This window comes from Anopheles funestus, chromosome 2RL (genome assembly GCF_943734845.2).
Source record: "Anopheles funestus chromosome 2RL, idAnoFuneDA-416_04, whole genome shotgun sequence".
In the NCBI taxonomy this organism is placed as follows: Eukaryota; Metazoa; Arthropoda; class Insecta; order Diptera; family Culicidae; genus Anopheles; species Anopheles funestus.
Genome location: NC_064598.1, coordinates 95,063,377 through 95,078,723, shown reverse-complemented (window position 1 = coordinate 95,078,723; position 15,347 = coordinate 95,063,377). Strand labels below are relative to the sequence as shown.

At 44.6% G+C, this 15,347-nt stretch overlaps 5 protein-coding genes across 6 annotated transcripts; 3 read left to right on the top strand and 2 right to left on the bottom strand.

The window, feature by feature from the left end:
* The first annotated feature begins 48 nt into the window (after positions 1–48).
* On the top strand, positions 49–697 carry LOC125763611 (cytochrome c oxidase assembly protein COX20, mitochondrial). Its single transcript, XM_049426959.1, has 2 exons — positions 49–233; positions 296–697. The coding sequence occupies exons 1-2, from the start codon at positions 174–176 to the stop codon at positions 605–607; spliced, it is 372 nt and encodes a 123-aa protein (XP_049282916.1). The 5' UTR covers positions 49–173; the 3' UTR covers positions 608–697.
* Positions 698–699: 2 nt separating this feature from the next.
* On the bottom strand, positions 700–3,323 carry LOC125763412 (ribosome-releasing factor 2, mitochondrial). Its single transcript, XM_049426595.1, has 4 exons — positions 2,542–3,323; positions 2,228–2,475; positions 2,046–2,167; positions 700–1,985 (listed from the first exon to the last, which is right to left on the bottom strand). The coding sequence occupies exons 1-4, from the start codon at positions 3,149–3,151 to the stop codon at positions 719–721; spliced, it is 2,247 nt and encodes a 748-aa protein (XP_049282552.1). The 5' UTR covers positions 3,152–3,323; the 3' UTR covers positions 700–718.
* A 68-nt stretch (positions 3,324–3,391) lies between these two features.
* LOC125763413 (A-kinase anchor protein 10, mitochondrial) lies at positions 3,392–7,184 on the top strand. Its single transcript, XM_049426596.1, has 3 exons — positions 3,392–3,526; positions 3,907–4,092; positions 4,187–7,184. The coding sequence occupies exons 1-3, from the start codon at positions 3,502–3,504 to the stop codon at positions 6,115–6,117; spliced, it is 2,142 nt and encodes a 713-aa protein (XP_049282553.1). The 5' UTR covers positions 3,392–3,501; the 3' UTR covers positions 6,118–7,184.
* A 55-nt stretch (positions 7,185–7,239) lies between these two features.
* LOC125763451 (protein wntless) lies at positions 7,240–10,303 on the bottom strand. The gene is made up of 5 exons (XM_049426667.1): positions 9,942–10,303; positions 8,535–9,409; positions 8,297–8,464; positions 7,842–8,226; positions 7,240–7,769 (listed from the first exon to the last, which is right to left on the bottom strand). Exons 1-5 carry the CDS (start codon positions 10,045–10,047, stop codon positions 7,663–7,665), a joined length of 1,641 nt encoding a protein of 546 aa, XP_049282624.1. The 5' UTR covers positions 10,048–10,303; the 3' UTR covers positions 7,240–7,662.
* A 419-nt stretch (positions 10,304–10,722) lies between these two features.
* On the top strand, positions 10,723–15,255 carry LOC125763515 (ubiA prenyltransferase domain-containing protein 1 homolog). Of its 2 annotated transcripts, none has more exons than XM_049426780.1 (4): positions 10,723–11,260; positions 11,374–11,773; positions 11,843–12,117; positions 12,191–15,255. In XM_049426780.1, the coding sequence occupies exons 2-4, from the start codon at positions 11,656–11,658 to the stop codon at positions 12,821–12,823; spliced, it is 1,026 nt and encodes a 341-aa protein (XP_049282737.1). In that variant the 5' UTR covers positions 10,723–11,260; positions 11,374–11,655; the 3' UTR covers positions 12,824–15,255. The 2 variants fall into 2 exon arrangements, with proteins under 2 accessions (XP_049282737.1, XP_049282736.1); XM_049426779.1 differs by having other exon boundaries at positions 10,723–11,310.
* The last annotated feature ends 92 nt before the right edge of the window (positions 15,256–15,347 follow it).

Here is a 15,347-nt window from a genome sequence, read left to right as displayed (position 1 = left end):
TTACCAAATTGACAACTGGCGCGCTGCATGCTGTCAAATTGATTTCATAACAGCAATTTGTTTTCATTCTGATTTTGCAAAACCGGGCATTTTACGGGTAAATGAATAGACGAAAACGATCGATATCGTTAAAGTAATAAAGCGTTCATCAAAATCTGTCTAATCGAGCAACGATGGCCGAAAGTCGCGTACATCCAGCAGAAGATATCGACATAGATCCACCATCGGAACGGGTAATCAGCTGATGAACTTTGGCGAACTAATAAACTAATGACCTGTGTACCATCGATTACAGTCTTTGATCATTTTTGGACGAGATGTAAGCACCATACCGTGCTTTCGGAACAGCTTTCTGTATGGCATCAGCATTGGAATGGGAGTCGGATTTTTGGCATTCCTAAAAACTTCCCGTCCACAACTTTCCACACACATCGGATTTGGAACGTTTATGGCGACGACGATTGGCTATTGGTTTCCGTGTCGGTACAATTGGTCCAAGCAAAAGTTCGATACCGCACAGTTGCAACAAGCACTGCAACAGCAAGCTATTTACGAGGGTACCGAAAAAGAACGTGAAAAGCTAGATGTAAAGTTGGAGCAAGCATAATGACCAGTGAGACACGGTACAGTAGCTATGGGATTTTCCTTGTAAATTGTGTTAAGAACGAAACAAACGTGACCTACCATTTAAACCAAATATTTACATTTGTTACGTCCTTTATTCTAATCCTAATGCTCGCCTCATTGCTTGCGATTCGTCGAATTCATTCATGGGAGAATGACCATTCGGTTCCATCGAAACGCTCGCCGTTCCGGAACTTATCGTTCGAAGTACTGTAGAATAATCCCCCAATTCCGCAAGCGGTGCATTAACCTTTACAACCTTATTTGCTGCTCCACGCTGGGCCACATCTTCTATACGCGCCCTTCTTCGACTTAAGTCAGCTAGGATCGGTGGCAGATATTCGCTTGGTGTTACAATCTCCAGAAACATGTCCGGTTCCAGAAGACGGCAGGGCGCATTTTTCAATATATTACTTATGCATTGAGCAGCGGCAGCCATAATAAAGGGATCAGCAGTGCCTCTTCCGATCGTAAGCGCATGCAATTTTATAGCGCAATTTGCCAACTGCCCACCCAGCTTTGGACCTCGCTGTAGGGCACCGAGGGCTCCTTTACGAAAATATGTCATTTGTCTTGGACGAATAAGTTTCAGCGTTTCTTGCGCTTCGGCAGAATTATCCAGTACAAAGCGCTCCACATTACTCTCAACAGCATGCGGATAAATGGTCATATCCATGTGTACAGATTGTTTACTGCCAGCAATTTCCTTTTCCGCAACCCAATGTCCACGGCTGGGCTCCTCGAGCGTTTCCTTGTAGGCGATCTGAAGCGGTCCCAGGTCAGCATCGATTCGATACTCAGTCAAAATGCGAGATTTAACAATTTCTAAATGCAGTTGCCCCATGCCTCCCAGCACAGTCTGTCCGGTCGCTTCATCGTATCGAATTCGTAGGCTTGGATCTTCCCGTTGAATTTCACGCAGCGCATTATCTAATGCCGTTTGTTGTCCTGACGATGGGGGTTCTATCGAGCAAAAGTAAACTGCATCCGGGATGGTTGTTTGTAAGCCTAGCTTTGAGGCCAGTAACAGCTCGTCGTCTGCAGTCTCTTCGGTGGAATCCCCCACCAAGGAGAGCCGCTTTAGTGCTTTTTTTAAAGCAGCCGCGTTTGCTACCACCAAGTCGCCCGTAACGGTCGATTTAGGTCCAGCACAGAGTCCTATATTGCCTACTCCAAAGGAGTCAATTTCCCGGTACTCGTCAGCAAGCGGTTCATAGATGCGTTGTATCGTCTCCGAACTTCCCGTGGCTGTAATAAATCTTGAACCTTTTTTCGCCAATCCTCGAAATGCGCGAATCATCGTGATTGGACCACGTTGCTTATCGTGCGTTACCTTAAACACCTTTCCGACAAAATCAGTCCTAAAAGCGTTGAATAGCATCATTTTTTTTACGGTTTTCATTGTAATAGTTGCTACATACCCGAAGCAGTCATATATCTGGTTTCGTTCACTTGGAGCAGGCAAAAAATTCAACACGCTGTCCATCAGCAGTTGCACTCCAACATTTTTGTACGATGATCCCAACAGCACGGGGACGATTTGCTATAAGAGAGATTTGTTAAATAAGTATTCGCAATGTTTGTTACACGATGTGCTACTAACCTGCTTCAACGTACAATTTCGAATGGCGTCTAGGACAAGGTTCAGTTTAATGTTTTCGAAACTATTCGCTTCAATGATAGCTTGTGCAAGACTATCGTCCATACCCGACAGTAGATCTATTAGCTCGTACAACTTCTCTTGAATTTGATCGTGCAGATCTGCATCGGTGATTGGAATAGCTTTGTAGGATCGGCCCTTATTTTGACCATCCCAGATTATCTGGCTCGAAGAAAGAACATCGATTACACCTACGAAGCGAAAGAAAACGGTAAGGTTTTATGCACGTACTAAAACAATCTCTATCGATATCTTACCCACCAATTTTCCTCGTTCTTTTATAGGCATTTGAAGTGGCACAGGTACAGTGGACAGCTTTTGCTTCACGTCCAGCAAACAGGCATCGTAATCGGCACTCTCTTTGTCCATTTTGTTAACAAAAATTAAGCGCGGCAATCGATGACGATCGGCTTGACCCCACACGGTAACGGTTTGCGCTTCTACACCGGCTGATCCATCTAGGATAACGATGGTACCGTCAACTGCTCCGAGCGACTGTTCAACTTCCATCGTAAAATCTATATGGCCAGGCGTGTCGAGCAGATTGATTCGATGCTCCTTCCAGTTAAAGCTCACTGCTGCGCTACATATCGTAATGCCTCGCTCGCGTTCCTGTAGCAAAAAGTCCGTTACTGTATTGCCTAACTTTACCTCGCCCAGCATATCAGTGCGACCGGAATAGTACAACATCCGTTCAGTTGTCGTCGTTTTGCCGGCATCGATGTGTGCCAGTATCCCGATATTGCGAATCCGTTTTTCGCTGATAGTTCCATCAGAGTTGTGGATAAGTCTGCAGTGCCGAACTGTGCTTGGAAAACGTGTCCTCAGGCGTGTAAATACAGCTTTGTGCAACCGATTGCACAACATTTTTTTTAGTGAGGTGCAAAAAACGGCAAACGAACGGTTGTGTTTATTTATGTTTTACTTTTCCCACCTGCCCTGACAGTTCGCATCTAGACAAGATTGACATTTGCCAACCGATTCACACGAAGACGTTTGACATTGCTTTATTTTCATGTTTGCTTGCGTTTCATCCACTTCAGCAACAGTGTAGCACCACCATGACCGATATCGAAAACAGTCCAACTGCGGAGATTAAAAATTGAACAACAAAATAACACGAAATGCCTGGCATATGAGCCAGGCCGAGTGAATTAAGCCGTGTGCGTGTGCAAGTGTAGTATCATCTCCCGCTGGCGGATCAGAAATCGACCAGAATGTTACAATTTCTGAAGAAGACAGGTTTGTGTTTGTCGTTGCTAAAGCAAATGCGACATTCCTTTCAAGCAAACCTGTACTACTTTTTATTTGCTGCAAGTGGTTCAGTGCATCGGTAGTTACTTAGATTGTTTGGTACTAGGGCGGTACTAGGGTAAACCAGGCACGAGAGGAGGAAGTTGTCTGCAGAAGCTCAACGCTTTCCAACGATCAAACTTTCTCCATGTACCTAGTTGTTAGGGCGAAGGGAACGCGATATGGGAGAAATGGGCGGATTGTTGCTATTTATGTTCCATCTCGTTTGATTTCCCCTCGATGCAGATGGGGGAAACCCAGTGGACTGACGTATAAACGCGAATCCATGGTAGTGTACTGATTTATGCACGTTTGCATTCATTTTACAGGTCGAAGAAAATCTATCACAAATGGCAACAGCAATGAGTCGTCCTTAGCATCGATACTAAACAATGATCCAACGACGGTACCATCATCACTCAGAACATCTGATGATGTCATCGATAGTGCAAAATCACCTGAAACCGATGAGGAGGCGCTAAGACTAGCGGAACGGCATTGCTTCGAGAAACGAGGTATGAGAAATGATGGTGCTGCGTAATGAGTTTGTGTAAAAGTGTGCGTATGTAAATAATTGATCATGAATCGGTTGGTTTACCTCTTTCGCAGATACTGCCATTCGTGTGTCGAAACTTTCGCGCCGTATGATTGATATTCTGGTGGAGCAGAGCTGCATCTGCTACTTTGTTCAGTTTTTAGAATCGAAAAATGCTCTTTCGTTGATTAAGTTTTGGCTAGAGGTGGAAAGTTTCAAGGCGGCAGCAACGGAAAGTGCGCGAGGCGTGCTAAGACCGGCCGGTGGTTCTGCTCATGCTCATGGTAGATTGCACCGAAGTGTTTCCTCCGATGGATACGATAGTCTATCGTACTTTAGCATAGACTGTGATTCGTTATCGACGAACTCGTTCTCTGAAAATGCCTTCGAAGACTCACAGTCGGCCGACGATGTACGGGAACTCGATTCTCGTACGTCGCAAAGTTGTACACCGGTACCGCCACCCACACCGTTGGAAGTGCTAGAGGAAGTGGACATCAAAGATGATGGGTCCGACGATGGCGTGGCGATACTGGAACAGGATCAGGTTGGTAAAGAGTCTAAAGGCAAACACCTCGAAGTCTGTGATATAACGGTCATGCGACAGTCGTTAACTGATGATGAAAAAACACAAATTTGCGAAGCTGGAAAAGGATCTGCGATGGAGACTGCAACGACCGCTTCATCGATGACGAAGGCAAACGCACTAACAACGCCGACCGTTAGCCGGCCCTTTAACTCGCTCATCAACTCGGACGCCGTGAGAATATATAGGAAATATTTGGTCACAAATTCACCGCACTACATTGAAATGCCGGCGACCATCTTGTCTAACATCTCGCTGGCGCTGTGCAGTAGTGGGACATGCAGTGAGATTATCTTTAACGAAGCTCAAAACTTCCTGCTAGAGATGCTGGAACAAAACTATTTGAATCCATTCCTGGAGAGCTCCTTCTACTGCAAGTACACGCTGGAGGTTCTGACGAGCGATAACCTTACGCTGAGAGACATTCTGGGAAGCGAAATGGCGCTGTTCTACTTTATGGAGCACCTAGAGCAGCAAAACAAGCGCCACTATTTAGAGTTCTATGTGGGTGCGGTACACTTCAAGCGTTCGTTCGAAAATCAAGTCCAAGCACAAAAGGATGCCGTCGTCCTGTATGAGAAATACTTTTCCCTACAGGCCACCAGTTCGCTTTGCTTAAGCGACAAGATACGCTTTCTGCTCGAAGAACATATCTGCTCAGCGGATCCGACCATTGTGGCCGAATGTTTCGAGCTTCCGGTGCGAATTATTGAGCACTTTCTCGAGCAGCGTTACTTTGCGGGATTTATCAAATCTCCACTTTACTGTCGGTTTATAAGCGAACTGCTCGGCAAGGTGAAGACGAGCACGAGCAACGATGTTAGTGGAATACTTCCGGGTGGACGTACGGCAGAACAACGGAGCGGTGTGACCGGGGGTGGTAAACGTGGCCATCGGAAAACGCTTTCCGACGTAACGAGTGATTGCAGTGCGGCAGGTGGACGCGGACGCGGAAACGCGGTCGCGTTTATTTCTTCGCAAAACACTCTGTTGGCCATGTCCGATACTAACTACCAGCGAAACCGCAAGCACTTGGTGGCCGTTGCACTTGCTGCCGCCGCCGCCAGTGGGACTTCCGGTGGTGGAATGAATGGCGGCTCAGGAGGTGGTGGAGCTGGTGGCGATATCATGCAGATCGATTCCCGTCAACTGTATAATCCGGATCTTTTGTGGCGACGCAGCTCGCCTGTTGCTGGTCTAACATTCGGTCGGATCGATGCATTGGGTCGTTACGAGCGAGATTTTGATATCGCGGAACCGCCGTCGGGAGATGATCGTTGGAATCGTAATCGAATCAAGAAAGCCGTTCGAAAGCTTGTCAATTTGCCGGAAGATAAGGCACAGGAAGAGCTGGCTTGGCAGGTGGCCGAGATGATTGTGAAAGACATTACTAACGTTACCATGAACAGTAAGACGTGATTGAAAACTGGTCCTCTCTGAGTGTTGCGCTGTACGAGGTGCTGGGATTGCGCAACGATTTATAGATAATATATGGATGTTTTAATACTCCTATTCCACTACAACCCCATGCGGATCGGTTGGCAAAACCCATGGCTGGTGAAGCAAAAGTATTACCTAAAACTCACAGGATGAGAAGAGGTCCGTCGCAACGCCTTCGTTGCTGTACGTAATATTATTAACTAGTATACCGGCAAGGTAGAGCGAATCTCTCCGCTATAACAAGATGGTGCTTATACAACAACAAAAAATAAGAGATAAACAATTAAACGGTTCATGACCTATTATTTACTACTTACAAAAGGCATCCGCTCCCTGAGCATGGCACGTATAATTGTACTATACAAATATGCTCCTACGTTCGAATGAAAAGTGGCAACCGTTGTGCGCCCACGATGTGCGAGGATCGGAATCGTGCGGTGTTGAATAATTTTGCCCACGAGAATGTCTTTTTTTTATTCGTTTTGTACTTCTCTAAGATGTATTATTGTTTTATCGTATATTAATTTTATCTCGAACAAAAAGGTCTGGGATGATTTTAAATTTTAGTTTCACAAATTGTTAATGCCGAACGGGGATTAGAATCTGAAAAAAAAACCTCCGAAGAAGGACTACAACGCTGTAAGCAAATCGTGGAGTAGCTACAGCAAGTTTCTCGTAGTATTAGATGTAGACGTGCCAATACATTTTGGGACAGCTTCGGGTGAATGACGAAGATCAAAACGCAAAACGGTCTTAGACCGAACATTATTGAAACAAAACTAAATCGAATCGTTGTGCTACCGCTTTCAATGAGTAGTCGAAGTATCCTCGAACACACATGTTGAATCTGTTACTTTTTTATAGTCGGTAAGGAACATTAACATCATCCATTTTTAAACATGTATCTCAAGAGCAAAAATAATGGCCGTGGGCCACGTAAACAAAAACAAAAAACAAGAAATGCATGACGCAACAACATCGTACAATGTCCAATTATGTTAAGGATATTTAAGGAACGAAATATATTTTCTTATGATAACAGAAAACCCGTTGTATGGTCTGTGGATTTCTTTCGAAAGAGACTATGTGAAACGTTTGGAATTACACAAAAAATGTCCATATTTTATTCACTACCGGGAAGATCAAGACGTTAAATATGAGAAAAGATGTAAAACGCACTATAATCTAGTAAATGTCGCGGTGGTAAGAGCAGGTGTTTATGTTTCCTTTACCTTACTCGTACACCGGTAAACATTCTGATACTGTGATGCTAATACTGTTGACGTTGAGACAAACACCTACTACAGATACATTTTGCTGCGTGTTGCCATGGAGTTTTCGAATCGTTGTGTAAAAATCCGTTAAAATCGTACTTTCAAAAATGCTGGTAGAATAAATGCAATCCCCTTGAATTGTACTGGGATGGGGCGACTCAATCTAACCAAGCGATCCAGCAGCTTTGAAACAGTGTTCCACAAGCCAGGTTAGTAGGCGGTGAATATTCTCGTTTGGCATGTCTCCTGTTTAGTCCTGAGCTGCCTTTCGAGCAAATTGCGTGAGAGAAGAAATTTCGCTTGGATTCGAATCGGATGGCAGATTGCTGAATTCTATCTCTTCGCTCATAATGTTTTCTGTAAGAAAAGTAAAACAAAACTATCGTCGTTAAAGAAAAAAGAAACATTCGGTGCTTCCAGCGTATTTACCGGTAGTTTCGTTGGTGGGCCACTTTTTGTGGCTGGGAGCGTACAGCACAATCAAGGCAAAGATGTAAATGTTCCACATGCCGTACACGCCGGTAAAGAAAGCGGACGTAAATTCCAGATCGATATTTTCATCCCATTTCCAGCGTCCCTCGGAAACCTGCCCAATGATAAAACCGATAACGGTCATAGCAGCGCACAGTAAGGTCGCCAGCATCAGGAACTGGAAGCGATAGATGATGCCCTCATAGTGTAGACGGCGGGCGGATGACATTGACGGGAGCGATGTGCGCTTGATGTTGATGTTGCAAAACACTTTCCAGATCATGTAGCAGAGAAAGAAGAAGTACAGTCCTGCTGAGATGCCTGCCAAAATGATGAACCCAAGCTGGAACGCAAAAGCAAATCAACGTGAATCGTAGCCCCAGATGCCAGCGAAAGGAGTAGGTAAAACTTACAGCAACGTTCGCACCAATCTTAGATACCCAAATCGAGTAAAATGGATTCCGCAGTTGTACGCCTCGCTCGCACATGTCGAACAAAAATAGGGACACACATCCAACAGCTACTGCGCTTAGATGCTTCCAGTACGTCTTAAGACCCGATTTCTCGCCCGTCTCTTGAATCTGTGAAGGAAAAGTTTCGCATTATATTCATCCAACTGGTGGAATCGATAGGAAGTAATAACGAACTCACCAGCATGTGTTCGCCGGCAAATACAAGCCAGAACGATAGCAGCGTAGCGTAAAACACTCCTTGGCGTATGTCGCTTAGAAGCAGCATAAACGGCATATCGAAGAAAAGTGTGAAATATTCGAACGGCATGTTCAAAAATGTAAGTGCACATCCCAGCGCCAGAAGCATCTCTTCTAGCAGGGCAGGTTTTCGGTGCAGTAGATGGACACGCTGCCAGAACCATGCCATGATGAGAACGATGAAGGGAAGGAACACCGTCTTTAGCGATACCCAAACCTTCGTAAACCCGCCGTTCTGGTAGATCACGGACAGGTGCAAATCTTTAATATGTCCAATGTCCAAATTCATGCGACGCTCGCTATCGACCGGCAGGCGTACGTTTAGCAGGTAAAAATCGTGATGCAGCGAACCTAGCTCGAAAAGTGGAATCGTGTCGCAGTTGTACAGATAGTCATCGGTCACATTGTTCGCCGTACAGTCCAGATCTCGCTCCTCCAGCGACGATGCCAGGTACTTCCAGTCCTGATCAGCATCACCTTTGTTCCGGTATGCCAGCCGTGCATCGACAGTGATCTTGGTGTGCGGTTTGTGCAGCACGTTCGCATCGTACGCTATGTCCGTCTGCAGCACGCCTATCAAATTTTGCTGCCATCGGGAATAGTCTAGCTGGCGGCCTTCGCGGGGCAGAGGCATTTGGAAGACGAACACTATCTGATTGGCCATCTTCATGTCGTCACTTTCGATATCGAAATGGTCCAAGCTTTGGCAACGATCTTCCCCCCGCGAGTACAACCATACTGAGGTATCGTTGTGCGAACCGGGAATATCTTTACAAATAGTGGCAAGTATGGTCTGCACACTTGCCGGAACCGGTGCTGTGAATGGGTAAATGGGGGAAAACGATTACAAAAAATGCACACCTACACATACACAGAGCAGAGAGAGACAGGGAGAGGGTATTTGTTATAACGCATGCAATCACGCACATGCTGGCGCACTGTCCAACGCAGACGCGGCTCTGAAGGGATGGTTAAATAAACAAAGAAAATCTAGAACGCTTCTGCTTCATCAAGCCAGATGCTGGGGTATAAGAAAAGAAATATGGAGTCATTTCATTCTGTTCAAATTTGTGCGATATTTATAAAAGAACATTTTTCCACATTCTAGTTTGTACGCACACTGGAAATTGTTTGTTTTTTCTCTACCAATTGCTACTTTTTAATGCATGCCAACTGCACCGGCAACTAGCATTTATACGGAAATAGGAATCTGCTTTTGATTGGGTTAAATTTTCGCGTTTCTCTGTCCCTTTGTTCGGCCGCCAGATTTTCGATCCACGTTGTACTTATGTGGGAGGATGAGTGTGTTTGCAGACGACGCCGTTTCCACGACCGATGCTTTACTTACCAATGAGACCACCCAGCAGGAAACAGAGGAATTGCAGAAAGAGAAGGGATGCCACTAAAATGCTTAACTTTTTGCCGCTTAGATTCTCTAATATTGTGCCCGACATCTTGGCGGCACTGATTCGTTATGCTGTTGAATCACGGCACTAGCTTTTATCTCTCCGTTTACACGCACAAGGAGACAAGCACAGGTATCACCGCCGGCAGCAGCAAAAGCGCACTGAAACTGCGTATGCACCGGCGTAGGCAGAGCTCTGACAATGACATGAGTGCCAGACGCGAAGGTGTGTAGGGGATGTTCTGCCAAATATTTATGTTGCGCTGCATAAGAATGTCAACAGTAGATTGTATTGGAAAGCAATTGGAATACAGTAATGTAAAATAGTAATCACATTTATTAACTCAACGGTAATCGAAACCGATAATAGAGGTGCAATTCATTGATGTAAATGAAAGAATTTTGTTAGCTGAAATGTTCAAATAAATGTTTTATTTAAATCATGTATGATTGTGCAGCATAATTAAAACATTCAGTATGCATCTGATGAAATGCGTTTACGCATCTGTCTGGTGCACGGTCTACTGCAACAAGAAGCGTTACGCACGTTACGATTCCGTTACACCGGTCGGTATGGAAACACAGTGGGATGTCAGCTGTGACAACTTTATTTAAAAGTTTCTATTTTTCATGCATTGTTTTAATTTTTTCTTGTTTCATTTGTTTATATTCTTTGTTTGCAGCTTAAAACCAAGCATGAGTGAAATCATTTGCATTTCGCTGACTGTTTGCGGGGTAAAATTACTATAGTTTTCAATGATTTTTGTATGCTTTCTTCTTCACTAAATGGGTTTGTGAAGCGAATGTAAAGTCCAGCAAAGAAAAGAAAGGTTTTAAAATAAAAAAAAGTCGCAACGAATCGTCCCAACATTTTTACATGAAACGATCCAAACGATTCAATGTTTTTAGTTGAAGAAAAAAAATCGTTTCATGATATGTCTGCGGGATGGCCAGATCTCAGCCCACGGTGCATAAAGTGGATGACGTGACAAGAGGAAGAAGTGACAGGTTTTGGCCAGCAGTAGCAACTTTTTTGAGAAAAAGTTCCAAAAATCTTAAATCTAAGCTGGCCGGGGTGCGGTAACTTCAAAGCAATCTCGAAAACTGAACACAGCTGGCACGGTAGGCCATACGGAAACGACCGCTCCCACCCTCTTGCCAGACGCAGTGCCCCAGTTGTACCAAAGTCCTGTGAAACTTCTGCACCCGAAACGGTACACTGCGATAAAACACGCACTCTATATAGATACACCGTTTGTTTAGTACGTATCGGCCAATCGGCTACACAGCGTGTGAGCAGAGCAGTGAAAACGTAAGCTTAATAGTGCCAAGTATTTACAATATGCAAAACTCTTGCACACGGCCACGATTCCAGTAACTACACGCGACGTGGATCGCCGAAACTGGATGGGCAAACAGCACTGAGTGCTGACGCGAAGCACCTCCGCTGGTGTAGCATGACGATGTGCAGATGCACGTCTTCGTAACAGCGAGCAGAGAAACAGTACATTAAGTCACGCTCTTTGCCGGTTATAATTAGACTGCACGGCATTCGGGACGCTCGAGAACGCCGGACGGAAGGGAACGTAAAGGATACCGTTTCGAGTGCCGCGGGACTCGAAATTAATAATCAACCGAAGATAAACAAAGCGGTACGATGGCAGCGAACGATGGCACATTGACCGATTTCGTTAATCGTACAAAACTTGACGACCTCTTCGATTTCAACCTAGACGTGGCCGCGAATATACGGGGCGATAGACCACATATCAAAGGTATGTACATATGCGAGCCGTTGTTCTGTAAGCTAATGGATCTTTCCCTTTTCGTTCGTTACATTACAGCACCGTTAATGAAAGTTAAAACCTACCTATCCGCTCTACGACCATGGTCACTGTCGGCCAGTTTGATGCCAACACTACTCGGCGCAACGCTCGCATTACGTGTGCGGGGATATGAAACTTTCAACTTATGGACGTTCTTTTGCACCGCGCTAACGGTGATGACCGTACACTGTGCCGGAAATCTAGTCAATACGTATTATGACTACGTGAAAGGTATCGACGATCGCAAGGCAGACGACCGAACGTTGGTTGATCATATTCTCAGTAAGGATGAGGTAAATATCAAAAGGGCTTTTTTTCTGTGCTGGTTAAATTGTTGACTACAGAGCTGTTTTCACTTTGCTTTAGGTCGTCACCTTAGGCGTGTTGCTATATTTAGCCGGGTGCTTAGGATTCGGATTCCTTGTATATCTATCGCCCGCTAAGCTGGAACATCTTGCCCTGGTATACTTTGGTGGACTATCATCCAGTTTCTTGTACACCGGTGGCATCGGCCTAAAGTACATTGGACTCGGTGATGTGCTCATCCTGGTCATTTTTGGTCCCATCTCCGTGCTATTTTCCTACATGGCGCAAACAGGGTACATCGAATGGGCTACTATTTTCTACGCCATTCCGCTCGCGCTCAACACGGAAGCAATTCTGCACAGCAACAATACACGGGATGCTGAGTCGGACAAGCGGGTCGGCATTGTCACGTTGGCCATCCTGATCGGCAGAACGTGTTCGTACGTTCTGTACGCCGTGCTACTCTTTACGCCGTACGTGATCTTTGTGGTGCTCGGTATGAAATACTCCGTTCTGTTTCTGTTGCCAATGGTAACGTTCAAGCAGGCATTCGCGTTGGAGCGACAGTTTCGCAATGAAAGCACCGTGCAGAAGGTGCCCCGTCAAACGGCCAAGCTGAATCTGTTCTTCGGCATCTTGTACGTCGTGGCCTGTTTCGGTGCTCCGCAGCTGCCGCTTATAACGCAAAAGTGAACCAAAAGCCGTATCGTCCAAGTGCATTACAATATGTATCGTTTTGCGATGGTGCCGCTCATTACCTATGGTATAACGATTTCTTAATTGTGCTGCTGATGCCCTCGAGGCACACTCCTCAAAGCTGAACGGCTCTACATTAGTTGCTATTTATTCGTTATAACGTCGAAAACATGCTGCCACACCCTTCGGTAGATTTGTTAGACCAGTTTGTGTTTGTTGCGTACTTAACGAACACGGGTATGTGTGTAAGGTCAGGCGTGTACATGGATCTGCCGTATTCTCGTAAAAGTGCACATGCGTTCGATTAAGGTTTGAATTGTTTCGTAAAACTTAAATGTATTATTTAAAAGTGTTTGCTTAACGAAGGATTGTGGGATCGAACCATACGTTCGGGGCATAGTGTTTGTGTGTCGTATGTAATGTAATGGAATTTTACTATTTTATTACATTTTGACTTTGCTCCACCTGGTGGAACACACTCGGTACTTTATTCCGTGAACGCTTCCGTTCGGTAGGGTTTTTTTTAATTTCCCAATTAAAGAGAGATTATGACAAAAAAAACAGAACAAAACCCCGAAGATATAGCAACATTCGATACAGTACAGTTTCCCCGTTTCCATGACCCTCTACTGCTAAATAACATATCAAATCACAACCTATAAATAAATGGATGGCACCGGAACACAGTCGCATAACGCAAAGGAGAACTCATCCTGCGAACAACATCCACACTGAAACCGTCAGAGAAATCTTTTACCTTTTTCCGTAGTTAGTAGAACCCCACAGAACATCATCGAACGTCGTCGCGTTCGGTGCAAAACGAAAACGTCTCTGAGCTTGCGAAAAGACCAAAGTCACGGCAATTTAAAGCAACCAATCAAGAGTCATCGCAAGGATTAACGTGTGCGTTAAACAAAATGTAATTATTTCTGTGTAAGTAGTAGAGGATAATTTTTTCCCCAACTTCTGTGCAATGCTAATGAACTATGGATGAAATTGTGTATCTGAGCGTTTATCGGCACATCCGCTTACAGTGGCCGATGGTGGAGTGTAAAAGCGCTTCGTTGGAACGCTGTTTTGGAAACTAATTATATACTTTTTTTTATTGAAACCCAACCGTAAGTGAGAGACAATAATTAGCTCATTAGGATAAGCATGTTGAATTCAACATCGATTATAGATATGGTAGGGAAGTGAGGTATCTTCAGCATTGCAAAAACAGAAATGAAAAATGTTGTTGCGTCTGGGAGCAAGCGATAGATGCGTACTAACCTCAGCTTTTTTTATAGCTTTCAGTCAAATCATACGCCAGGTGGAATGAAGCAAACGGATGATAATTATGCTCGTTAGTGTACGCATCAACATTAGCTGTAGGCGTTAGGCTTAGCCTGTGCACGATATTCTCGGTGTAGGATAGAATTCGATCGTCCCCGTCAAGGTGATCGTAGGCATAATGTGTTGTCCTACAAACTTAAAAACAACTCGTGCCTGTTTCTCAAGCAAAGCGTGCGATTTATTCAACACAGCAATGAGGTTTTTGCTCCGCAGAGTATATTAGTGCCATCGTGCGTGGGCATTGGGGCGGTGGCATTTCCTTACTCCTTAGAGTTAAGCAGGAATGAAAATGTGCAAGCCGAATGAATGCTTTGCCTACGTTCACATACACGGGAGATCTGAAACATTGATTCTGCATGTCCGTAGTTTATGGACGAATTAGGGTAAACGAGAGCGATGAATACCAGCAAAACCAGGGGATAGAACCGACTGCTGAATGGTTACAGTCCCTTGTTAGCAATATGGCCGGCAGATAGTACTCTGTTAGCTTGCGCCTGTATTTGTATAAAAATAAGTTACATTTATAAGACTAATTGCGGCATTTTGCTTACAGTTGATTGTTTCTTAATTCGCATCGTTAAGGGAGGAGATCCCTTCCGAACGGCCGCTATTGCTGATTCAGCTTAGTAAAGATATGTTTACTGTTTTTGCTAATACCGCGGATCAAAACGTACCCGAATATACATATATATCCGAATACATTACCTGCGAATACATACACTTTGCGATCGTTAGTTCCGTTGTACAGTGATGCGTTTGTAGCTCCCATATGTTGTTTACCCCAGATAGCGTTCTCTAGCTGTAGTTGGTAGGAAAGAATGCATTACGCTTTGACGCGTAATCTAGTGCGTTTCTCAGACGTGAAGGGTCTTCCATGCATAGCGTGTAGCCCTTAACCGGGCCACACGTGGAAAAGATTTGAATTGAAAGCGTGTCTGTCAGACACATCAGGCAGCGATACTCTGTATGTTATGTGGCGACTATTTATTATACGAAGGCCTCAGTTTTGCTCACGGTCAGGATTTGTAATCAGACACCATGATGATAGTTTGCTAGTAAGAAATAAATCATTAGATGCAGTAAACCCAATCATACATCCTAGTGCTTTTGTAATTTGTAATTGAATTGTTGATTCATAAATTTACGAATTCTTCAAAATTACAGTTGAGTAACACTGCAAAAATGT